At 37.3% G+C, this 23,562-nt stretch overlaps 1 protein-coding gene across 8 annotated transcripts in view; it reads left to right on the plus strand.

Moving 5' to 3' along the window:
• UBR5 (ubiquitin protein ligase E3 component n-recognin 5) overlaps nucleotides 1-23,562 on the plus strand; it is a 136,874-nt gene that overhangs the window by 26,293 nt on the left and 87,019 nt on the right. For 7 of the 8 annotated variants that reach the window (XM_047088956.1, XM_047088949.1, XM_047088951.1 and 4 more), the window contains exons 2-5: nucleotides 15,714-15,758; nucleotides 16,137-16,218; nucleotides 16,703-16,779; nucleotides 17,649-17,768. In XM_047088956.1, the coding sequence (XP_046944912.1) occupies nucleotides 15,714-15,758; nucleotides 16,137-16,218; nucleotides 16,703-16,779; nucleotides 17,649-17,768 (324 nt within the window). Of the gene's footprint in view, nucleotides 1-13,523; nucleotides 13,867-15,713; nucleotides 15,759-16,136; nucleotides 16,219-16,702; nucleotides 16,780-17,648; nucleotides 17,769-23,562 lie in introns of those variants that run through there. The other variant, XM_047088955.1, reaches the window with a different exon arrangement.

Here is a 23,562-nt window from a genome sequence, read left to right on the forward strand (position 1 = left end):
TCTGGCTAGTAAGTGATTTTCAGGCATTAAAAAAAGCATGGGGAAAGAATTTAGCAGTTTGGGAGGATAAATAGGGATTGGCAGGTAGGAGGCTGATGTCCTTCATAATCTTCCCCAGGGTTAGCCCTTTTAAAGCATCATTATCCACACGCTATGTAAAAGCACTGTGTGTATGTGTGTGTGTGGGGGGTGTGGGTGTGTGTGTGTGGGTGTTAAGTGGTTGTGAGATGAAGAGAGTGGGACTGAGCTGGGATGCAGAACTCTCTGTCAGTGATGTCAGTCTGGAAATCGGACACTGCCTGTTAAGTCAACTTCTATTGGGTTGAGTGTTTATTGTAAGATGAAGAATGGGAAGCATTTATTGGTGGATTTCTGAAGGCCAAACTTGGGAGCCAGGCCTTGGCTGTGGTAGCTGTGTTGCCAGAAAGAACTTTGTATTCATTTGTGCTCCCTGGTGATAAAACATAAGGGATCTGGTAAAGCTCTTAAATTTGACCCTGGTGTTTTGTAGTTTTGACATTTGTTTGACTCTTCCGGTTTAGCTCTCTGAATTATACCTAAAGGAAGGCTTTCTGGATGAGAGACCCAATGTTAAGAACTCTTAGTAGGTGCAAATTTCAAAGAAGCTGTTTGATACAGCTTTCAGACCCCCTCTAGGTACACTGGTGAACAAGTTCTTTTAGTAAGTGGGGTTGTCGGGCAGTTTGATTGTAAGGCTTACTTGATTAGTCTGGCTTCATGGAAATAAAGATGCCTAGCAAATGTCTGCTTATATTGTAGAAGGAAAATGATACTGAAATCTTGCCCTCTCCTACAAGTAGATAATTTCAAATCATAAAGATCTTTTATTTTTCCATTTTAAGGAATAAACATGCTTGTTGCCATATTATTTGGATTTAAAAATGATCTGTTGTAGATAGTTGTGTTTTCTAACCATAAAATTTTAGGCAGAGTAGGATTGTTAGTATTTATGCTATTTCCTTTTTTTTTTTTTTTTTAAATCCTTGAACAATAAGAAAATTGGGACATAGTTTTGGTTTAGGTAAAGGGAAAAGTTTTGGTTTAGGAAAGACAGCCTGTCACTGTTGAGCTCTACATTTTGGAGAGGCTTTCTGTGTGCTAGGCACTCTGTAGGGTTCTGGGGTAAGGAGATGGTCTCTGCCTTAGGAAACTTGGATCTTTTTTTTTATTTAATTTTTTTAAATTATTTACTTTAGAGAGAGACACAGAATGCACGTGGGGAGGGGCAGAGAGAGAGAGAGAAGGAGACACAGAATCCGAAGCAGGCTCCAGGCTCCAAGCAGTCAGCACAGAGCCTGATGTGGGGCTTGAACTCACGAGCCGCGAGATCATGACCTGAGCCAAAGTCGGACGCTTAACCAACTGAGCCACTCAGGCACCCTGGGTACTTGGATCTTAAACCAGTGTCTTCTAGTTCCCCAAGATCTTACTAGAAAAAATGACCTGAACAGTGTGTCCTGTTCAACTTCAGTTTGAGAAGCACAAGATTAAGCATAGTTAAATGGGTTTCTTTATTGCAGTGCTTATAAAAGTGTAAGAGAGATATGTGAATTGTGAATTTCTGAGCGGGAGCTATCCTAAGCAACATTCCTAAAACTTGAAATAGTAGGATTTTAATGTCTCCCTTAATGGACTACTAATCTTTTTTTTTAAATTTTTTTTTTTAATGTTTTATTTTATTTTTGGGACAGAGAGAGACAGAGCATGAACGGGGGAGGGGCAGAGAGAGAGGGAGACACAGAATCGGAAGCAGGCTCCAGGCTCTGAGCCATCAGCCCAGAGCCCGACGCGGGGCCCGAACTCACGGACCGCGAGATCGTGACCTGGCTGAAGTCGGACGCTTAACCGACTGCGCCACCCAGGCGCCCCAATGGGCTACTAATCTTATGACTATTTTAAGCAATCCTTACCTGTATTTGTTGTATTTAAGAGTAGTGATTTCCAGGGGCGCCTGGGTGGCTCAGTTTGTTAAGTGTCCCAACTCTTGATTTTGGTTCTGGTCATGGTCTCACAGTTCCATGGGATCAAGCCCTGCATGGGTGCTGAGCCTGCTTGGGATCTTCTCTCTCCTTCTTTCTCGTCCCATCCCTCCTCGCTCTCACAAAATAAATAAATAAACTTTATACATACATACATACATACATATATGTATGTATGTATGTATATATAAACTTTATACATAAACTTTATACATAAAGTTTATAAATATATAAATTTTATACATAAAGTTTATAAATAAATAAACTTTATACATACATACATACATAAACTTTATACATACATACATACATGTATGTATGTATGTATGTATGTATAAACTTTATACATAAACTTTATACATACATATATGTGTGTGTGTATGTATATATAAAAAAAGTAGTGATTTCCAAAGGTAGTTAATCATCAGAATCACTTTGGGTGTTTAGAAATGAAAAAAAAAATCCATCTTGTGAGTGGATAATATGTTTATGTGCTTTAAAATTCAAAAAGTGTACTTTGGCACACAGTGAAAAGTCTGCCTCCCTGCTCTGTTCCCTAACTGCCTACTTCCTTTTCTCATAGGTGACTAATGTTATTCCTTCCAGAGATACTTCATGTGTGTGCCATAACTTACTTAGCTAAAATATAAACCATAGGGCCTTGCATTTGGAGATTTCTGGTTTAGTAGGTTTGGGTGGAACCTGGGAATATGTCTTTTAAAATGTTCCCTAGAGATTGTGATGATGAGCTAGATTTAGGCACTATTATTTAAGATGGTACATGTTACTTTTACATGTGGTGTGTTACCCAGTTTGTAAGACAACTTTCTGAAACCGATATGGTAACAAGCATTTTTGGCAGGGGTGGAAAATTGAGAGCAGATGTTAAATGACCTATTCAAGGTCATGTTCTTTTTTTTTTTTTTTTTGATGGTGAGCTGAGACTCAAAACCCAGGGCTGTTTGCAGGTATCTAGGTAGGACAAGGCTGCCACTCAATGTGACTTTATGGCCACCTTTATGCCGGTGAATGGCTAAATAGCAACAACAACAAAACCAGACAAAAAATTAATACAGGCATTTATATCCAGTTCTTCCTGTTTTGGTATTACCTGAGTTAGAGTGTTTTGTTTGATTACTTGCCAATAAATGTCCAGTGATTAGACTTTCTCTAGTTTGTATTTTAAGGCACTGAGCCCATTAGATTCGTGTTACCAACTTCAGGCGCTTAAATAGGAGGTTGCACACCGACTTTTATCTGTAATTTTGCTTCCTGATGAGCTGTCTCTCTCCCTTCCCTTTGCTTCCAACTTCCTTTTGGCCCATTTGGCCCTTTTTCCCTAACACCAACCCAGATTAAACCATCAAGGAGGGAGGGAGGGGAAAAGAAGGAGACTGCTCTCTGGGTGAAGGGGACTGAGAGAGTATCCTAGGCTGAAAAGTACTGAGTGATTTTCCTCACTGTTTGGTCAACTCTTTCTGTAGATGATTCTCCAAGAGTTTCATAAATTCCTCATGGTCTTGCAGGGCCATTTGAATTAGGGCAGAGACTCCAGGGGGTTATTTTGTAGGACAACATTCCTTTGGTGTATTTTTAAAAACCTGGTCTTATAATATTGGTCACATAAGAGAATATATAAAAATCTTTAAAAATAGCTATGAATCCATCATTTTGAGGCAGTGTGCAACTCAGAGCCAAGACATATGAATGTCTATTCATTGGTTCAGCCACCCATCCATTGGCACACAGTTACTAGGGATTTGGTCTGTGCCAGGTCCTGGGGACTTAGAGTTAGTAAAACGTGCTTCTTGCCTTCATACAGTTTGTCAGGCTGCAAAAGAGGCAAATACTTCATCAAACAAGTAGTTACATCATATGAAGTGTTCTGGAGGAAGTGTGCCCCCCAGGTATAAAGTAGGATTCAGAGAAATGCCTAGGTTAGTGTGGAGTGAAAGGTAAGTTAAGGTTTCCCAGGTTGTTTCAGCCTAGCCTTGAGGGGCTCGTAGCTAGATGTGTAGAAGGCAGTGGCATGTAGTTACTCTAAGCTGAGGAAATAGGTGTGTTTAAAAAAATAAGAGAGTAGTTTATGAGTATAATCTAGTTAAGGAATTGTGAGAGGATAGTGATGTTTGGAGTATAGAATGCTCTGGAAGAGCGAAGAGATGAAATTAGAGAGGTAGTAGGGGCAAGAAGAGGAATTTTTCATGCTTTTTGAAATAAAAACCCATGCACAAGAAACAAAGGAATTATTGTGCATATATAGATTTCTAACACCAAGAATTCCCGGACTTCGCTCTCATTCTCTGGATCCCATTCCCTGGATCCTCAGGTTCCTCCTACCCTTGATCTCAGGATTAGAGTTGGGCCCTATTTAGGTTGGCAACCAGTTAAGCCAGAACTTGGTTTGAGCTGCAAAATACAGCAGGCTCTCTGAGGATATAGAATATAGTTCAGTAATGATAATGGTTGCCATTTATTGAGCATTTAAATGCTTAGTTCTTTCCAAGGTACATCACAAAATTAACGTTAACCCTATAGCAGCAATACCAGACAAGTGGTTTTATCCCCATTTAACAGACCAAGAAACCTTCCAAGTTCTGGGAGGTTAAAGTAAGTTTGCCCGAAGTTACAGAGCCAGTTAATGGTAGGGATGGAATCAAACCCAGGTTGGTTTGTCTGACACCGCAGCTCATCCTCCCCTCCCCCCTTCTCACAAGACTGCAGCTGTGGTTCCTAGGGCAGATGGAATGGCAGCTCAGGAATGTAAGATGACCATTTCAAAAGCAGTGAAACTATTTCATCTTTGATGTTAATGTTATCAAGATCCTTGGTTATGAATATAATCTCCTAATTGTCTTGTTTCTCTGGGAAAGTCAGATTTCATTACAGGTATTTTACTTCAGTTTACGGTTCTATCTCAGGGATCAAATAACTTGCCAAATGTCAGTAGTTGTCCTGTGATGTGTATCAGTTGTCTCATGACACATTCAATTTGTATGTAGAGTTAAAATTGGGGTTATAATGATTTGAATACATTGGCTGCATCTGGCAGATACTTTAATGAATGATGTTGCAGATATTCAGAATGTAGATATGGCCTAAGGGTAAAGAAAACCAAGAATTTTCTCTTGAATATTTGGCTGGCTGCTATGCTTTTTGGATGGGGGCTCAAAAGAAGTCTTCTCAACCTGTTTAGTATAGTTTGATTCTTGTAGGTGTGTATAGTCTTGTTGTTTAACCAAGTTGGAATTAGAAGGACTTAAGCAATTGTCAAGAAGAATTAATGTATAAAGGCTGTATCTTGTATCTTTTTCTACCAAATTTCTTGTCCATTTGGCATGTGTATTTCCCTTTTCCTGTTTTGAATGGAGCTGAAAATAACATGGTATTTTGGCTTTAAAGGAAAATGACTCATTTTGTTGTGTTCGGCATTTAGTTTTTCAGAGATGTGTTTGACTTTCAAATGGCACAGGAGTTTGGGATTTTGGTCTCCTTTTCATTTTATTAGGAAAAATGTTATTCATGACACTAGATAGGAGTTTGTAAGCGGGATATTTTCCAGGTTAGGGGAAGAAATTATTTGTAAGTAGAAAGCCATTTTTTTTTTCCTGTGAGAGGACATTTCTGTAATATGAATTTTCTCATTTTAATTTTATAGCACTCTTTTCTTTTTTAAAGGTTATTTATTTATTTTGAGAGAGACAGAGGCAGCATGAGTTGGGGGAAGGCAGTGAGAGAGGGAGACACAGAATCCCAAGCAGGTTCCATGCTGTCAGCATAGAGCCCTACATGGGGCCTGAACTCACAAAACCATGAGATCATGACCTGAGCTGAAACCAAGAGTAGGACATTTAACAGACTGAGCCACCCAGGTGCCCCATTTTTTAGAACTCTTTTAACGGTTTTAACTGAAAACCATTTTAGGGGAAATAGTGTAAAGAACTTCCCATTTAAAAAAAGGTGTGACATTTAATGAATTTGTAGTATTTATTTAGAAACTTATTTTCTTTTTGGTCTTGAATGCATCTTGAAGGTGAATGTCCTGTATCATTTATTTAGGGCAAAGTGAACATATTACATAAACTAGCATTTGTCATCTCCATAAGTGTGAAGTATGTATAGAAGTCCTACCTATAATTGTCATTCAGGAAGCTGACAGATGGGTTTTCCCTCTGTAAAAGCTGTCATTTGTGTGATTTGGGGTCTTTTAATAGTAAAGTCAGATGTTGTCTGCTTGGCTTAGTTCTCTTTGGGTAGGCAAAAAGTGAGAAAAGTCAGACCACTATTTTAGAAATTGTAAAGTCAAATTTAAAGAAATAAAATGTGCTTATGGCTGAGCAAAGATATATTAGGGATCACTGTACATGCTGAGATTTGAATTATAAAACTGTAATCAGATTCCTCTTTAGCAAGCAAATACTTTCTTCAGAGGTTGGGAGGAGTAATCCTTCCATATCAGTGGTCTCAAACCCAGATGCCTGCAGTCCTGGGTACCTCTCTAGTCACCATAAGGGGAATAAGCACAGTTGGTAGATCTCATTTTTCAAAAGAAGCTAAAAACCTGAAATTCTGTGTGAAATCCTCCAAGTTTAAATGTTGGCCAAGAATCTTTAAAAATCTTTAAAAAATTTAAAATGCTATGTGATTCAGCATCATGTGTACATCTGTAGGCTGGCAGTTTGTGAGGCTCCCTCTGCCCCCTTTTAGTAATTGACTATAGCTTTTGTATATAAATCTTAGGGAGGCTCTTCTGTATCTTTGTCCCCACTGCTGCCTCTTCTGTTGAAAACCATTGGCAAGTGAATTATAGTCACTTAATGTCTTTCATAGGAGTTTAATACTATCAGGGAGGCACTATTAAAAAGTTAAATCTGTTTTATGCTACTTCATGTTACTTCACTCTGCCATTGTACATCTAAACGGAATCACGTATGGGCAAATGATTTATTCGAAGTGTAAGATAGGCCAGTGGGTTTTAGTATATAACAAATGGGTTTTAGTGTAATAATATGGAAAGTTCATTAATAGGGTTTCAGATTCCACATTGCAATCAACCTTTAAGAAACTATTACTTGTTGAGTTTTAGTGTAGTATCAAAGAATATGCATAATTTAAAAACTATTTTAAAAGTGCATAATTAGATTATTGTGGCTGTATTAGTAAGAAGAATGAACAATTACTTGTTTTCCAACATCGCTTTAGTATTAGCCACTTTCATGGCACCATGCATTTTAGAATAGAGTACTGCAGTTCTCAGAATGTGGTCTGTTGACTCTGTGAATCCCTACCTAAGACCCTCTCACGGCCTTGCAGGTCAAAACTACCTTCATAATAATACTGAGGTTTTGTCTTTTCCACTGTTTTGAAATTTGTGCTATTTTTCAAAAGCAGTGGCGGGTAAAATACTGGCTTCTTAGCACAAATCAAAGTAGTGGCACCAAACTGTATTGAAAATTACTGTATTCTTTACTTTTTTGTACTTACAGGATAAGAAAAGCCAGTTTCACTCAAGGGTGTTCTTGGTGAAGCAGTAAATCTTAACCTGTGGATGTATGCCCCTTTAATACATAGTGTGACAAAATGAAAAGAACGTTGGCTGCCTTGAGGAAAACCACCTTTGCAGTTGTTTTAGTTACAAGCCAAACTAGCTGCTTTCTTCACGAATACTATTTTCACTTAAAAGACGATATTTGACAGACATTTTCTGAAAAATGACCATAGTGTGCCTGTCACTTCAAGGAAAACAGCTGAAGCTATTTGTTGTCAGTAATAAAATTGAGCTTTCAGTCACATATTAGAATTTTGGGAAATTTGTATTCATCATTGTGTGTTTGACCCTGTAGATCGTTAGTGACTTTAACAAACATGATTTTTGAAGATCTGTATAAGTCAGTCAACCATTATTTTCCAAATGACCAATGCATGCTGTTCTAGACTCACACATGGGCAAAAGATGTGGTAGGTTTCAGGTTTCACATTGCTGCCAACCTTTAAGAGATGATCACTTGTTGAGTTTTGGTATAATATCAAAGAAGAAAATCTATCATGACCTGTAAGGAGTATTAAAATATCACTCCCCTGACCAGCTCTTCTTCACATACTTCAACCAAAACAATATACTGTAACATACTGAATGCAGAAGCAATCTGAGATTCTAGCTATCTTATATTAAGACTGATAATAAAGAGGTCTGCAAAAATGTAGAACAGTAGAAATGTATTCCCATCACAAATATTTTTGGAAAAATAGTTATTTTTCATAAGGTAATTTTTGTCAGTATGTAATGAGTTTATTATTTTTGAAATAAATATTCAAGTATTTTCTCGGTGTTTAATATTATAAATATCAGTGTTTCTGACTCTTATAAACAAAAGCAATTTGGTGTCCTCAATTGTTCAAAGAGTGTAAAGTGGTTCTAAGATAAAATTTTGAGAATCCTTAAAGTACATGAGGAATTGGGAAGGGAGACTCTTCCCTGTTGGGAAGACTCTTTAGGAATATGTGGGGAGGTGAAAAACATGTATCCAGGGATTCTGATGTACTTTCAGAGAAAACCCTTCATAGGAGATAGAAAGAAATAAACTTAATGGTCTGTGTGTTCTTGAAGCCTGAAGTATTTTGGTAAATTTTTAGTTTCTCTTTGGTCTTTACCATAATCTTACTCTTTGGTTCCTTAGTGTTAAATTTTCTGAAGTTTTCTGTGGTCAGCTGTGACCTGAGGAAAATTAAGGACAAAAATAGGAGTTTTTAATAGAGCTAAATTTATTTAGTTTATATTTAATATAAGATTATGGCCTCACATTTTTGCTGTGAAAATGAAGTATAGTAATTTTTTTTTTTTTTTTGAATGTGTGTGTTGTCCAAATAGCTACATTGCTTCTCTTATTATTCATCCTTTCCCATTCCCATTCGCCATTTTGGAAATCCTGAAGCTGGGGAACCCATGAGCAGTGTTAATTAAATTCAATTAGAAGCAGTACAAAATGGATTTAAAAAAAAATGTATCCAGAAGTTGAATGTCTTGAAGTAAAATTTCAGACATACAATGAAAAAGTCTTTCATGATCACAGAGATAAGAGAATCATCCCTAATGTGTTGGTGCTTCTTGCTTGGGCCAAGGCAGCCCTAATCTTTCCAGGTTCTTCCCTGCCATCCTGTTGGTCAGGGTATCTGTAGCTCCCAATATTTAAGTCATAACACAGGGTGGGTGGGTAGCAAGAAAGGTTTTAGAAAAACAAATCCACAGTGTAGATGAGAAGACTCTGTTGACCCCTTCCATCTTACACCCAAGACCTCCTAAAGAAGCTTCCCTAGGAACATGCCTTAGGTGGTTTCCTGGTGCCTTGCTCTGGGACTGTGTGAAAAGGGGTTTTGGGGTTGGATGCCCTCTGGACTGGATTGAATAAGGCAGCACCAGGTTTTCAGTTATCTGGTGGGGGAGGGTGTGCTTACTAGATGCTGGCACAATTAAATGATGATGTAAAAATGCCCTTGGTAATTTTGCCCAAAACAAAGCCTTTTCTCCCTGTGACAGTGGCTGGCAGGTGGGATCACCATGTGATAGCTTTAATTTGATGTCAGTGATAATGTTGAGCAGCTGGCATGCAAAGAGACTTCAGAGGTGGCAGTGTATATAGTATGATGCCATAGTTGTGTAAAAGAACAATGTGAAAATTAAGGACTGAGTGCCTATACTTAGAAAAGTGCAGGGTGATATAGCAGAAAAGGCCTTAAGTTTGACTCCTATCTCTACCATCTGTCTAGCAACATAGTTGCTTAAAAATTATCTGTAATTTCATTGCTTCTTGAGTTTTGGGCTTTAAGATTTAGGGAGTTTTCTTCTGGAGAAATGCCAGCAATATTCCTACAGTGTTTTCTTTTTCTACAAGAAGATAATCTGAGCACAGATTTTTATTGTATGATTTAGTGATGTAGGTAAACACTACTGTTGGCTGTTGTTTCTTTATATGGATTATTAAACCATTTATTCCAAAATAAAATGATAAGGGTATGCAAAAGTTTTATTCTGTGGATGGATAGGTAAAGGTTGGAGTGAGGTCACTTTAAAGGCAGTATGATAATAATGATTATTGGGTTAAGTGGTGAGTTATTAAACGTTTTCTGTATGTTAACTCGTCTGCTTATAAGAGGTATATGGGCAACTGTCCTAAAAGAAATTTGTATATTTGCACTTTTCTTGCCCATTTTTTTTTAAGTTTATTTATTTTTGAGAGAGAGGGAGAGAGAGACATAGAATCCAAAGCAGGCTCCAGGCTCCAGGCTCCGAGCTGTTGTCAACACAGAGCCTGACATGGGACTCAAACCCATAAATCACAAGATCATGACCTGAGCCGAAGTCGGATGCTAAAACTGACTGAGCCACCCAGATGCCCCTCTTGCCTGTTTTAAACTTTAGTTTGAGGGTGCTCGCTTCGGCAGCACATATACTAAACTTTAGTTTGAGGTGGAAGACCTAGGGAGTTAATTTTGTTGAGATTAGGATCAGGAACCTTTTCTTCTTCTGAAATGGATTATATACAAGTATTATTATATATTTTTCACTGTTGGAACTGTATCTAAAGAAGCGGAAGAGTGGGGAAAGACTTGGTTTATCCTGTCTTTGCTCGGGAGAAGTTGTTGACTTCTGTAGGAAGAAAAGTAGGGCTGTCAGGAAAAGTTCATGGGGGAGGTAATATTTGAGCTGGTCCTGAAATAAGTAGGAGTGATGCTGGTGGAAATGTACTGGTGGCAGATTTTGTCAGTTTTCCACCATTAAGGTAATTACTGGTAAACATGAAACATGGGAAGGTGTAGCCTGTCTTACAGCTGCAGATCTATGAAGGCCATCATCTTGTAGTAGCTAGCTGGTGTGTCAGGAATATCTTTCCATCCTGGAGAATTGAAGCCTTTTTGTGATCTAAATATACCATTTTTTAGTTTTAGAAATTCAGCTAGAAATCCACCAGGTTTCATACAGTGTAGGGGTATGTAGGTCTGAACATGCAGGTGTGATATGTGGCGGGTAGATAGAGAATTCTAAAATGGAGGAGCCTGCATTGATCCTATTACCAGTTGAGGCTCAGTGAGAAGATGAATTATCTTTGAAATTAGAATATTACATTTGGGGAAAAGGAGATTGAATTTATAGGGGATTTTCAGGGCAGCAATGAAATATGTTAGAGTCTAGTAGGTTATACTTTGATTTCTTGTCTGTTTTTTCAAAAGCTTATTTATTGGGGTGCCTTAACAGCTCAGTCGGTTAAGTGTCTGACTTCAGCTCAGGTCATGATCTTGAGGTTTGCAAGTTTGAGCCCTACATCAGGCTCTTTGCTGTCAGCATGGAGCCTGTTTTGGATCCTCTGTTCAACCCGCCCCTGCCCTGCTTGTGCTTACGCTCTCTCTCAAAAATAAATAAAACATTAAAAAAAATAAATATTTATTTTGAGAGAGAGAGTGTGCCCTCATGCACGCACAAGTGGGGGGAGGGATGGTGTGGGGAGGAGCAGAGGAAGGGGGAGAGAGAGAATCCCGAGCAGGCTCCATGCTCAGCACAGAGCCTGACAGTGGGGCTGTGCTGGGCTTGATCTCATGACTGGTGAAATCACAACTTAAGCCAGTATATCGAGATTTGGACACTTGACCAACTGAGCCACCCAGGCGCCCCTCTTGTCTCTTTTTAAACATCAGTTTGCTGTTACCTTACATTGGTGCTTTAAGAAAAAAATTCCAGCCTTTGGATCTGTAAAATGCCTATAAATTTAAAGGAATGAAATAGGTTATTGAATTGGAATATAGAATAAATCTTTGGTGTAGGAGTACTAAGGATTGTCGGGAGCTTATTGCTAGCCTATCCATTGTGTGTTACAGGCACTTCACAAAGGCTTTCCTGCCTGTCCCTGAATGAGATTAAATGTTGAGTTATGAGGTTATTTTGTAATATTGTGCGGTGCTCTTAAAATTGTTTTCCATCACAACCACATGTAAAGATTTATTCTGAAATGGAATTTGGTGAGTTCTAGGGTAGTTTTCCTTTTATTTTGAAAACAAGGGAGATTTTTTTGTTCATGTTGCTATAAGAGAGAATATAGTTAATGAGTTTAAGCATTGTAAGCCTTTGGAGAAAGATCCTTTGAAGTAGATGAGTGCCTAATAATCATGTATAGACATTCAGTAACTTAGTACATGAATGTGATCCTTGGTCTGCGGTGATTCTGTGATTTGTGTGTGCGCTGAGGAGTCTGATGTAAAAGAGGGAACTAAATACCCTTTTATTTTATTTTATTTTATTGTATTTTTTAATGTTTATTTATTTTGAGAGAGAGAGTATGAGCAGGGGAGGAGCAGAGAGAGGGAGAGAGAATCCCAAGCAGGCTCTGGGTTGTCAGCGCAGAGCCCGAAGTGGGGGCTCAATCCCACGATCATGACCTGATTTGAAATCAGGAGTCGGACACTTAACCTACTGAGCCAGGCACCCCAATACTCCTTTTTTGTTTGTTTGTAGATTTCTTTGTCATGATTATCTGGGATTTATGCTTAGGGGACCAATTTAGTACTAGTAACAGTCTTGATATTTGCAAGAATGATAAATTTTTTGTAAATTTTGGGGTTAAATTTAAGAAACTTAAAAAACTTGATACTTGGGGAAACAGCCTAAATGTCCATGTAAAATCAGTTTGTATATGAAAGTTTCAGATGGGTTAGATGCAATTGAATATGACAGTAGGTGCTATTCTCATGTAAACTGTATGTATGTATTCCCCACTGATACATGTACTTGCTTTTCATTCTTAAGAATTCCAGGACTGAAAAGAACCACATTTTCCCTTACAGGGTGAGAACATGAAACCTGACAGACTCAAATGAGCCCTGTCAGTAGTAGATGAGCTGGGAGTAAGTCCCAGATTTCTTGCTATCCAGTAGGCATTGTTTCCAGTACAGATGGTGTACATTTCAGATGTGGTAAGGAGTCCACTGTGATTTTTAAGATTAGAAAATTAGTAGTAACCAGCCCCTCCGTGGCCTGAAATTTGCTGTTGAGTTCTTGACTTAGTACTTTTAGTGTTTTTATGTTCTCAAAGCTTATTTAGTGTTATAAGTACTGTGTACGTGGAATAATATTTGGAGCCGTGAAATATGCCGTGAAAGCGGCATTTAATTTTTTTTTTTTTTAAATTTTTTTTTTTCAACGTTTATTTATTTTTGGGACAGAGAGAGACGGAGCATGAACGAGGGAGGGGCCGAGAGAGAGGGAGACACAGAATCGGAAACAGGCTCCAGGCTCTGAGCCATCAGCCCAGAGCCCGACGCGGGGCTCGAACTCACGGACCGCGAGATCGTGACCTGGCTGAAGTCGGACGCTTAACCGGCTGCGCCACCCAGGCGCCCCTAATTTTTAAAATCAGTTATTCCGCAGTTTGAAAAGACTTTGATAAATTTTATCTGCCCCAACTCCTCTCTCTCTCTCCTCCACAACTGTGTACTTTGTGAAAGTTGTCCATTCAGTGTTGGTTGAAGAAAAAGGAATGGGGTTGAAATGGGTTTACTTGTATGCAGGAAAACACATACCTTCTCAAAGTGTCACTACTGTTCTGTTTAGGAAGTAAAACCTTTCTTAGCCTTTTCCCTCCAACTCTGCCCCTTTGCTCCAGGGGTTCTGAAAGAGCCTTCCAGTTTATTTTATCCCCATTTTCTAGTTGGTCTTCTCTCAGAGCTCATGAATCCCATAATGCTTTACTCTTAAGGTATTTTATCTTTTTTGGAACATAGAAGAAGCATGCCTTGTAAATGAGCAAACTGGGATCTGGTGAAAAGGCTTGACTTGACTGGACAAGGAAAACACATTTTGTTAATGAAAGTAAATGCAACGGTAGGCAACAAAAATGAAAATGTATTTTCTTTGGGGCCAATTCACACATGGTCAAGTGCTGTTCTTTGGGAGTGAGAATAAAGTCACCAGTGAGTGGGAGAGAAGTTAAGTATGGCATCGTCTGAAAGTAATTCTTGCTTAGGAGTAAGCTTCAGAATTGGAAAGTAACTGTATATATGTTAGTGTTTGAAAGATGTTCCTCAGCATTAAACAGAGAATAGAATTTATAGGATAAAGTAAAGTGGAGAGACAGCTGGGTCCTACTAGAATCTCTTACCGACATATTATTTGCCCATATGATATGGTTTGTGGCAGCTTTTTAATCCTGAACTGGCTTTAAGCTATGATGTATTTTTGGAGTATGTATACCACTCTCACCTGTCAGTACAAATTATTGAAATTTGAAGTTGTGTATTTTTGTCACTTGTTAGAATGCAAAATTCATGGAGTTTCTTAATGTTTTAATTTTTTTCTATTGCTTTCTAAAATTGTTTTTAAGAGAATTATTTATGAAAAAGTTTCAAAGACCAAGCAGTTGTTTTGGTTATAGAAGTTGACAAAAGTGCCTAGTTTAAATTAGTATTATAATATTTTATATTCAAGACTGTTTCCTTGAGAGAAACTGCAAAATCATAATAGATAACATGAGTTAATGTCTTTAGTTATTTAGCCCTTTGAGATTTTTCGAAGCATACTTGACACTCTTGGAAATGATGGAGGTGTATGTGCACCCCAGTGTTTATGACATTATCAGCATTAACCAAATTATGGGAAAAACCCAAATGTCCATCGATGAATGGCTAAAGAAGTGGTATATATGTGCAGTGGAGTAATATGCAACCATCAAGAAGAATGAAGTCTCGCCATTTGAATGACATGGATGGAGCTACTCAGAGTGTATTATGCTAAGTGAAATGAATCAGTCAGGGAAAGACCAGTACCATATGATTTCACTCATATGTGGAATTTAAGTAACAAAACAGATGAACATGGGGGAAGGGAAACAAAAGGCGGTGGGGAGACAAACCATAAGAGACTCTTAACTATAGAGAACAAACTGAGGGTTGATGGAGGGAGGAGATAGGCGAAATGGGTGATGAGTATTAAGGAGGGCACTTGCTGTAATGAACATTGAGTTTTCGGTGTAAGTGATGAATCACTACATTCTACTCCTGAAACCAGTATTATACTATATATTAACTAAAATTTAAATAATAACTTGAAATATTAAAAAGCAAAAGAAATGGGAGGAGGTGTTATTCGTGTTTTATAGATGACGTGGAGGTTTTAATTTGTACAGTTTTGCATCAGAAGGTCCTTCAGGAACTTGAGACTGTGTCTTAAGTAAGTTAGGCTTTCATGCTTTTTCTGTCCCATTATGTTAAATTCTTAATAGATCTTTGCTCCTCCATATTTTCATTCCATGGTATACATGTACAAAGAGATATGCAAGAATCTCTTTTGACATATGTAGCACACAGTGTTTAAAAACTGGCTTTCCACTGGTGTTGCTTCAAGAACCAGCTTTACTGCCACTTTTTGTATTATAAATGCTAGGAGCCTCAGTTTCCTCATCTGTAAAAAGGGATTAATGTTGTTGAAGTTGCTAATGGGGCAGTGAGGGAAAGTAGGAATTGTAGGGAAATGAGGGAATTGTAGAGTTGACTTGTGACTCTTTTCTTGGGACAGAAGTCAAAGACAATATAAAAACATTCTTGCCATAGCAAATTTCTTTGTGTGCTACTATTAGAAATCACCAAATAATGATACGAGTACCTATCAGAACTATTTTTGTTTAAAAATAATTGGTACATGTAGTTTATTCTCCTTTTGTTTTGTTTTTAAAGGTTACGGGAAGTTTCAGAGAAACTGAACAAATACAACTTAAACAGGTAATAGTTTTAAGGTATTTTAAATTTTCTGAAAACTATTTTTCTTAACTAGGAAAAAGAACTCATTTAGGTAGAAGCTACTAAGAATATTGTAAGCTATCAACTTTTATTAATTCGTTTCATTTGAATTATAGGTTCTATTCATACTGATTTTTTTAAAAGTCTGGCATACCAAGGACATACAGTAACTATGAGGATATCACAATTATTATTTTTCAATATTGCTTTAAGATACGTAAATAATAATTTTTAGAAACAAGTTTTGCCAGCTATCTTTTCCTTTGGTTAATTGGATAAAAACCAAACAACCAACCAACCCTAGAATGTGTTTGCCATTTAAAAAATTATTTTTCTTTGTCTTTCTTTTTTATTCCCTAGCCATCCCCCTTTGAATGTATTGGAACAGGCTACTATCAAACAGTGTGTGGTAGGACCAAATCATGCTGCCTTTCTTCTTGAGGTAAATCGTTTACTGTAAGATACAGAAATGAAAAGGAACCGTTAAAATAACAATTGTGCATTATCATGTGTCTTCCTTTTAAGCCAGAAAATTTTCTGTTTTTAAAATAGAAGGTTCTTGCAAGAGTTATTTCAGAGATCACCCAGTTCTATTTCCTTATTGTGTACATTCTCTGGCTCAGAGAAAGCTTAAATGATTTACTACAGCTTGAAACTAGTTAGTAACAGAATGGAAAAGTTCCTGATATTCAGTCATTTACTTACTCTGAATTCTGTTAGATTGGGATACTTTACCTTATTTTTGCTGCTATCCTGATCATGTATGTAACACATACTTGCGCACGTCAGGTGTGAGTGCCTTCTGGAAAGGAGCTTATATGTTGTCTTATGAATTGACAGTGATGAGGACATAATCTGCTTATTGAATAAATTCATATTTTAATACACATTTTTACTTGGGCCATTTCTTCTGTTTTTGCTTTCAGGATGGTAGAGTTTGCAGGATCGGTTTTTCAGTACAGCCAGACAGATTGGAATTAGGCAAACCTGATAATAACGATGGGTAAGACATTATGCCCTTTGCATTTAGTAAGTATTTAGCTCTTAAAAGATATTATATTAAACCTGTGTTTTGATTCTGATAGCCCCCGAGTTTAAGAAAAAAGCATTGTAGAAAATGAGGGACTTAAAATAGTGAACTGGTTATTTTGTAGTTTGATTTTAATTTTTCTGCAAGTGGTGATTTATAGCTAAAATACTAGCATTAAAAATAGCAGAAGAGTAGATCACTTAACAGAAATTTGTTACCAGAAGAATGATTTATGTATGTGGTAGGTCCCAAATCAGATCTGTTCTTTGATTGAAATGACTTTTTAGATCTTTTTTTTTTTTTTTAAGATTTTTAAGTAATCTCTACACCTAACGTGGGGTTTGAACTCATGACCCCAAGACTGAGTCGCACGCTGTACCAATTGAGCACTGGCACTCCGTGTTTTTTCCTTTTTAATATTTCCAAATCCAGTAACTCAATTTGAGATTGACAATGGTGTTTAAAATTGTAGTCTTTATAAATGATGATATATTAAAAGAGTTACTGGATAATGTATGATGAATTTCAGTTGACTGCCTCTAAGGAAAGCATGATTCCTTTAAAAAATCTAAAGAACAATTCATTTGCAGTTAAACCATGAAAACACTTTCAACCAGGAGTGAGTGCTAGATTGCCAGGAGCCTGTGATTTGTTAGGCTTGCTCTTTGATGTGAAGTATACATTCCAGGAGGAGCAGTGGGAGAATTTGTGGGGTTGGTATTTGAGCACAGTCACTGCCAGGGTAGTGAGGCTGGGAAACCCAGGCTTGTGCCTAGGCAGTTTGGAGCTGTTCTGTAGCTGTTCTACCTCCCATTTTTGTTTTTGTTTTTTCCCCTCCCCAGGTCGAAGTTGAACAGCAACTCAGGAGCAGGGAGGACATCCAGGCCTGGGAGGACAAGTGATTCCCCATGGTTTCTCTCAGGTTCTGAGACTCTGGGCAGGCTGGCAGGCAACACGTTGGGGTAAGTTGTGACCACTTGATGGCCTCCACTGGTCTGGGCCTGCGCTCTGTGAATGCTGTCACTCTGATTGATTGTCTTCAATATTATCCGGCTCTGTAGTGAGGAAACTCCTGAACTCTGGGCAGGCATTCCCATGGGTCTTGGCGAGGCAGTGTGATAAAAATAACCCGTGCAGGCTAATTACAATTAGCCCAGGCCCTTGACCTTTTAAAAATGTCTAATGTTGAGATGTGTTTATTATATCACTTACCATGTCATTTGTGTTATTTCAGTTTTTCAGTCATGCCGCCTTTGGTCTTACTTGTGCTAACTCTTGGGTAAAAAAATCTAACGTTTATTTCTTTCTAGTTTCCAAATTTGGTAGTTCTTTCTGAATTAATTTAGTGAGGTTTGAAAATCATGTGACTAAACCTGACAGCCTTTAATAAAGGTATTTTCGTGTTTTTGAATATATTTAAATATATTTATTGGAATATTTAAATATATTTATTGATATATTTGACATATAACATTATATTAGTTCCAGATGTATAATATAATGATTTGATGTTTATGTATTGTGAAACGATCACCACAATAAGTCTACTTAACATCCATTGCCATACATAGTTACAGATTTTTTTTTCTTGTGATGAGGACTTCTAAGATCTTTGAAATAGGCCATAATACAGTATAGTAGCTATAGTCATCATGTCGTACATTACATCTCCATGACTTATGTATTTTATAACTGGAAATTTGTACCTTATTTTTACTTTTTAGATTATTTATAAAATGTATACCTCTTAAACTAGATAATCAACTCTTCCATTTTATCTAAAGTTGATAAGCTGTCAAATTAAAGAAATCATATACAGATCCCAAGCTAGATGATTTTACTCATTTTATGCCTTGATTCTTGAATAGCTAGATTTTCTGAAATTACCTGATGAATGATTAGATAATGCCAAATCAGTTAGAAAATATGTTCAAAGACTGATCTGTGAAATATAACTAGAAGCAGTTTAAATTGTTTTAAAGTATAGTAAGGGGAGGAGGAAGGTTTTAAGCATTTTAAAAATATTTTGACACTGAAATTCTAGGTAAAGTTAGATTTGAAAATTGAGGGCTCCAAATGCATATATATATATATATATATATATATATATATATTTTTTTTTTGTTTTTTGTTTTTGCTTTTTTGTTTTTATGCTGAACTAAGTTTATTTTGAGGTGAGAGGAAGGTTATTTATTTGAGTACATCCTTTATTTAGCTCATTCTGTGCTAGAACTATTAATAGGAAATGTAGCTCTGATCTTTACTAAAATATTAAGTATCTCCTTTTAATGGTCCTATGCACATAACCAACAGAACAACAGTGTATGAGAAAGAATTTTGAAAATGATATGTAATAGAAGAGATTTTTATTTCATTTGATAAATCTGGAAGAAGTTTGATTACATTTATTTAAGAAAGAATAACTATTATGTATGATACTATGTCAAACTATACCGTATTCTTTAAAAAATTGCTGTGTTTCATTGCAGAGTCAGCAAACTATAGCCTACGGGCTAAATCCATTCCTTCTTGGTGTGATTGGTACTTTTACTGTCTGTGGCTGCTTTGTGCTAAGATGGCAGAGATGAGTAGTTTTGATAAAGACTTAGGCCCACAAAGCCTAAATGAACTATTTAGTGTTCTGCTCTTTACAGAAAAAGTTGGCTGATCTCTGGTTTAGTTTATGCATTTATATAGTGGCATTTATTAGCTAATCTGTACTCTGTATTTATTTTTAAATTAAAGTTCTTATTTTGGAATAATTTGGCTTTCTTTCTGTTGTTCTTGAAGTGCATCACTGAAATAATTTGACTTTTAAAAAGTAAAAACTTTAACCTAGTCTCCTCAAATGTTATTAACATTTTAAATAACTGTAGTACAGTGTTCAAAACTAAGAAACTAACAGTGATTAGTGTGCTTAATCTACAGTTTATTTACATTCCACTAATTGTCCCACTAACACCCTTTCTCTGGTCCACCCGTTCAATTCAGGATCCCATATTGCATTTAGTTGTCACGCTTCTGTAATTTCTTCCAGTCTGGGACAGTTTCTCAATCTCCTTATCTTTCTTGACCCTGATTAGTTTGAAAAATGGTTGGTCCTGTTTTAGAATGTTTAAATTTGTCTATTAACTCATGATTAAATCCAGGTGATGCTCCCCCCCCCACCCCCCCCCCCCCGTAAGCGTAACTTTTTTTTAGAGTGGTTTTCAGGTTTGCAGCAAAAATGAGAGAAAGATAGAGATTTCCCATATATTCCCAGTCTCCACACATGTACAGTCTCTTATTATCAGCATTTTCCACCTGAGCAATCCATTTGTTAAAATTGATGAACCCACATGGGTACATCATTATAACCCAGAGTCCATAGTTCACATTAGATGTTGTACAGTCTGTGGGTTTGGACAAATTTATGACATGTATGTATCCTCCATTATAGTATCAAACAGAGTAATTTCATTTCCTTAAAAATCTTCTGTGCTCTGCCTCTCTTTCTCCCCTCTGACCCCTAGCAATCACTGCTCTTTTTATTGTCTCCATTGTTTAGTCTTTCCCAGAATGTCATTTGGTTGGAATCATATGGAATGTAGCCTTTCCAGATTGGCTTCTTTCACTTAGTAATAGGCATTTAAGTTTCCTCCATGTCTTCATATAGCCTGATAGCTTGTTTGTTTTTAGTGCTGAATAATATTCCATTGTCTGGATGGTACCACAGATTATTTGTGCATTCACATACTGAAGGACATCTTGGTTGCTGCCAAGTTTTGTCAATCATGAATAAAACTGTTAATGTTGTGTGCAGGGTTTTGTGTGTGTGTGTGGGGGGGGGTTTGGTGGGTATACGCTTTCAACTCCTAAATACCAAGGAGCACAATTGCTGGAATATATCTTTTTTTTTTTAATTTTTTTTTTTTTAACGTTTATTTATTTTTGAGACAGAGACAGAGCATGAACAAGGGGAGGGGCAGAGAGACAGGGAGACACAGAATCGGAAGCAGGCTCCAGGCTCTGAGCCATCAGCCCAGAGCCCGACGCGGGGCTCGAACTCGCAGACTGCGAGATTGTGACCTGAGCTGAAGTCGGACGCTTAACCGACTGAGCCACCCAGGCGCCCCTGGAATATATCTTAAGAGTATGTTTAGTTTTTTGTTTTTTTATTTTGGGGAGAGAGCACGTGAAGGTGGGTGCACGAGTAGGGGAGAGGGACAGAGGAGGAGAGAGAGACAGACAGACAGACAGACACAGGGAGAGCGAGAACCTCAAGTAGGCTCCACGCTCAGCACAGAACTCAACTCAGGGCTGGATCCCATGACCCTGGGATCCCGACCTGAGCTGAAAACAAGTCGGATGCTCAGCCAACTGAGCCACTGAGTATGTTTCGTTTTGTAAAAAACTGACTACTGTTTCCAAAGTGGCTATCCCATTTTGTTTTCCCACCATCAGTGAGTGAGAGTTCTTGTTGCTCCATATCCTCCTCAACAATTGGTATTATGTTGTCAGTGTGCTAGGTTTTGGCCATTCTCATAGGTGTATAGTGATATCTCGTTGTAGGTTGCATTTCCTTAGTGATGTACCATGTGGGACATCTTTTTATATGCTCACTTGCTATTTTTTCTGGTGAGGTGTCTCTTGAGGTCTTTGGCCCATTTTCTAATTGGATTGGTTGTTTTTATATTTTTGAGTTTTAAGAATTCTTTGTATAATTTAGATAACAGGCCTTTATGATATGTGTCTTGCAAATATTTTCTCCCAGTCTGTATAGCTTGTCTTCTCATTCTTTTGACAGTGTCTTTTACAGAGTGTCTTTTACAGAGTGTCATTGTGCCTTTGGTGTCCTATCTAAAGTCATTGCCATACTTGAGGTCATGTAGGTTTTCTTTGGTGTTTAGCTTGTAAGAGTTTTATAGTTCTGCAGTTTACATTTAAGTCTGTGATCCATCTTGAGTTAATTTTTGTGAAGAGTGTGAGGTCTTGTGTCTAGATTCAGGGTTTTTTTTTGTTTTTGCATATGGATGTCCATTTGTTCTGACACCATTTGTTGAAGAGACTGTCCTTGCTCCACTGTGTTGCCTTTGCTCCCTTGACCCAAAGATCAGTTGACTGTATTTATGTGGGGGATTGGGGGGGGGGGTCTATTTCTAGGCTCTGTATTCTGTTCTTTTGACCTGTTTGTCTCTCTCTTTTTTTTTTTTTTCCAATAGCACACTATTTGGATTACCCTAGCTTTATGAATCTTGAGGTTAGATATAGTGTCTGTCCTTTAACTTTGTAGTTCTTCAGGGTTGTGTTGGCTATGCTAGGTCTTTTTCCTCTCCACATAAACTTTAGAATTAGTCTGTTGGTATCCACAAAATAATTTGCTAAGGTTTTGATAGGGATTGCAGGTGATGCATTTTTGGCAAGAATGCACAGAAGTAATGATGGGCCTTTCTCGGTGCATCATGTCAGGAGGTGCATGATGTTGATATGTCTCATCTGATGATAAGGTTACCCCTCATTAGTTAAGGTGGTGTTTGCCAGGTTTCTTAATTATATTAAGTTACTATTTTCCTCTGTGTAATTAATGTGTACTTTGTGGGGAGATCTTGATGACTATGTAACTTGATTTTAGCACAATGATTTTTTGCCTTAATTATTTCTGTGGTGTTGGCCAAGTATTTTTTTTTAATTTCCAAATTTTTTTAAAAATTTTCATTTGTTTTATATTTACTAATTGGAATTTGACTGTAAAGAATTTTCCTTCCTTGTCCATTTATTTCTTGTTTATTTCTATTTCGTTCTTTATATCATTATGGTCTCATTAACATTTGTTTTATTCTACAGTTTATAATTCATTACTATTGTGTTGCTCAGTTTGTCTTGGATTTAAGTTCTCTTTATAAATAAAACTTGGATATGACCAATTATAGTGGAGTGACTGAAATATAGCAGTGGAATTTTAGGACTTTCCTGATAAAATGTGTGACAAATATAATAATGATAAAGTATAGGATATTTGATCTTGAATGAAACCTCTGTAGATCTACTTCAGAAGAAGATTAGGGCTAATCTTAAGACTTTAAAATGCAGAGAGAAGCAATTTTTGAGTCCTCCATACTTATCCTTGCCCACACTGCTTTGTGCATCCACTCTTTTCTATCCCTCACTCTCTCATCCAAACACAGGCGCAGAATAAACTCTGTGTGAGCTTTCTTTGGCGTTTCATGGGTTGAAGTATTGAGAAATGTCACAGGTATCACAGCATCCACTAAGTCATTGTCAGTCATTTGTTTACCTTTATTTGGTCCTGCAGATGTCCACAAAGCATAAGCACTTAAGGGCTAATTGTTTCTGTTTGGCCTCTGAAAATCAGTCTCAGTTTGTTGATGGTGAAATTGTGATCAAGTTATTTTATAAATTAAATAGAGTCAAAAATATTTTTCTTCATAATATATTTTTTCTGTGAGTTGTACAATGGGTGTTTTTTCCTCTTTCTGTGTTGATTACAGTGAACTTTAAAGAAGTTTGCAATTTATAACATGTCATAGAGAATCAAGGAAGGCAGAGCTTAAGTCTCCCAGAGGGGATTTTTATCCACAAGTTTACCAAATGCAGTCAAATATGAAAGGGACCATCCCCGTAGACTGTGGCCACCCCTACCCCCTGCCCTTCCTTCAGAGTCCAGTTTTGCTCCCTCTGGGTTGTGAATCAGGGAGTGAATGGACTGTATCTGAGAGCTACATTTGGAAGAGTTGGGGATAGTTGGCTTTTCTTTTT

This window comes from Lynx rufus, unplaced genomic scaffold (assembly GCF_022079265.1).
Source record: "Lynx rufus isolate CCGP_SWC_20201006 ecotype Redwood Valley unplaced genomic scaffold, mLynRuf1.p SCAF_26, whole genome shotgun sequence".
NCBI lineage: Eukaryota > Metazoa > Chordata > Mammalia > Carnivora > Felidae > Lynx > Lynx rufus.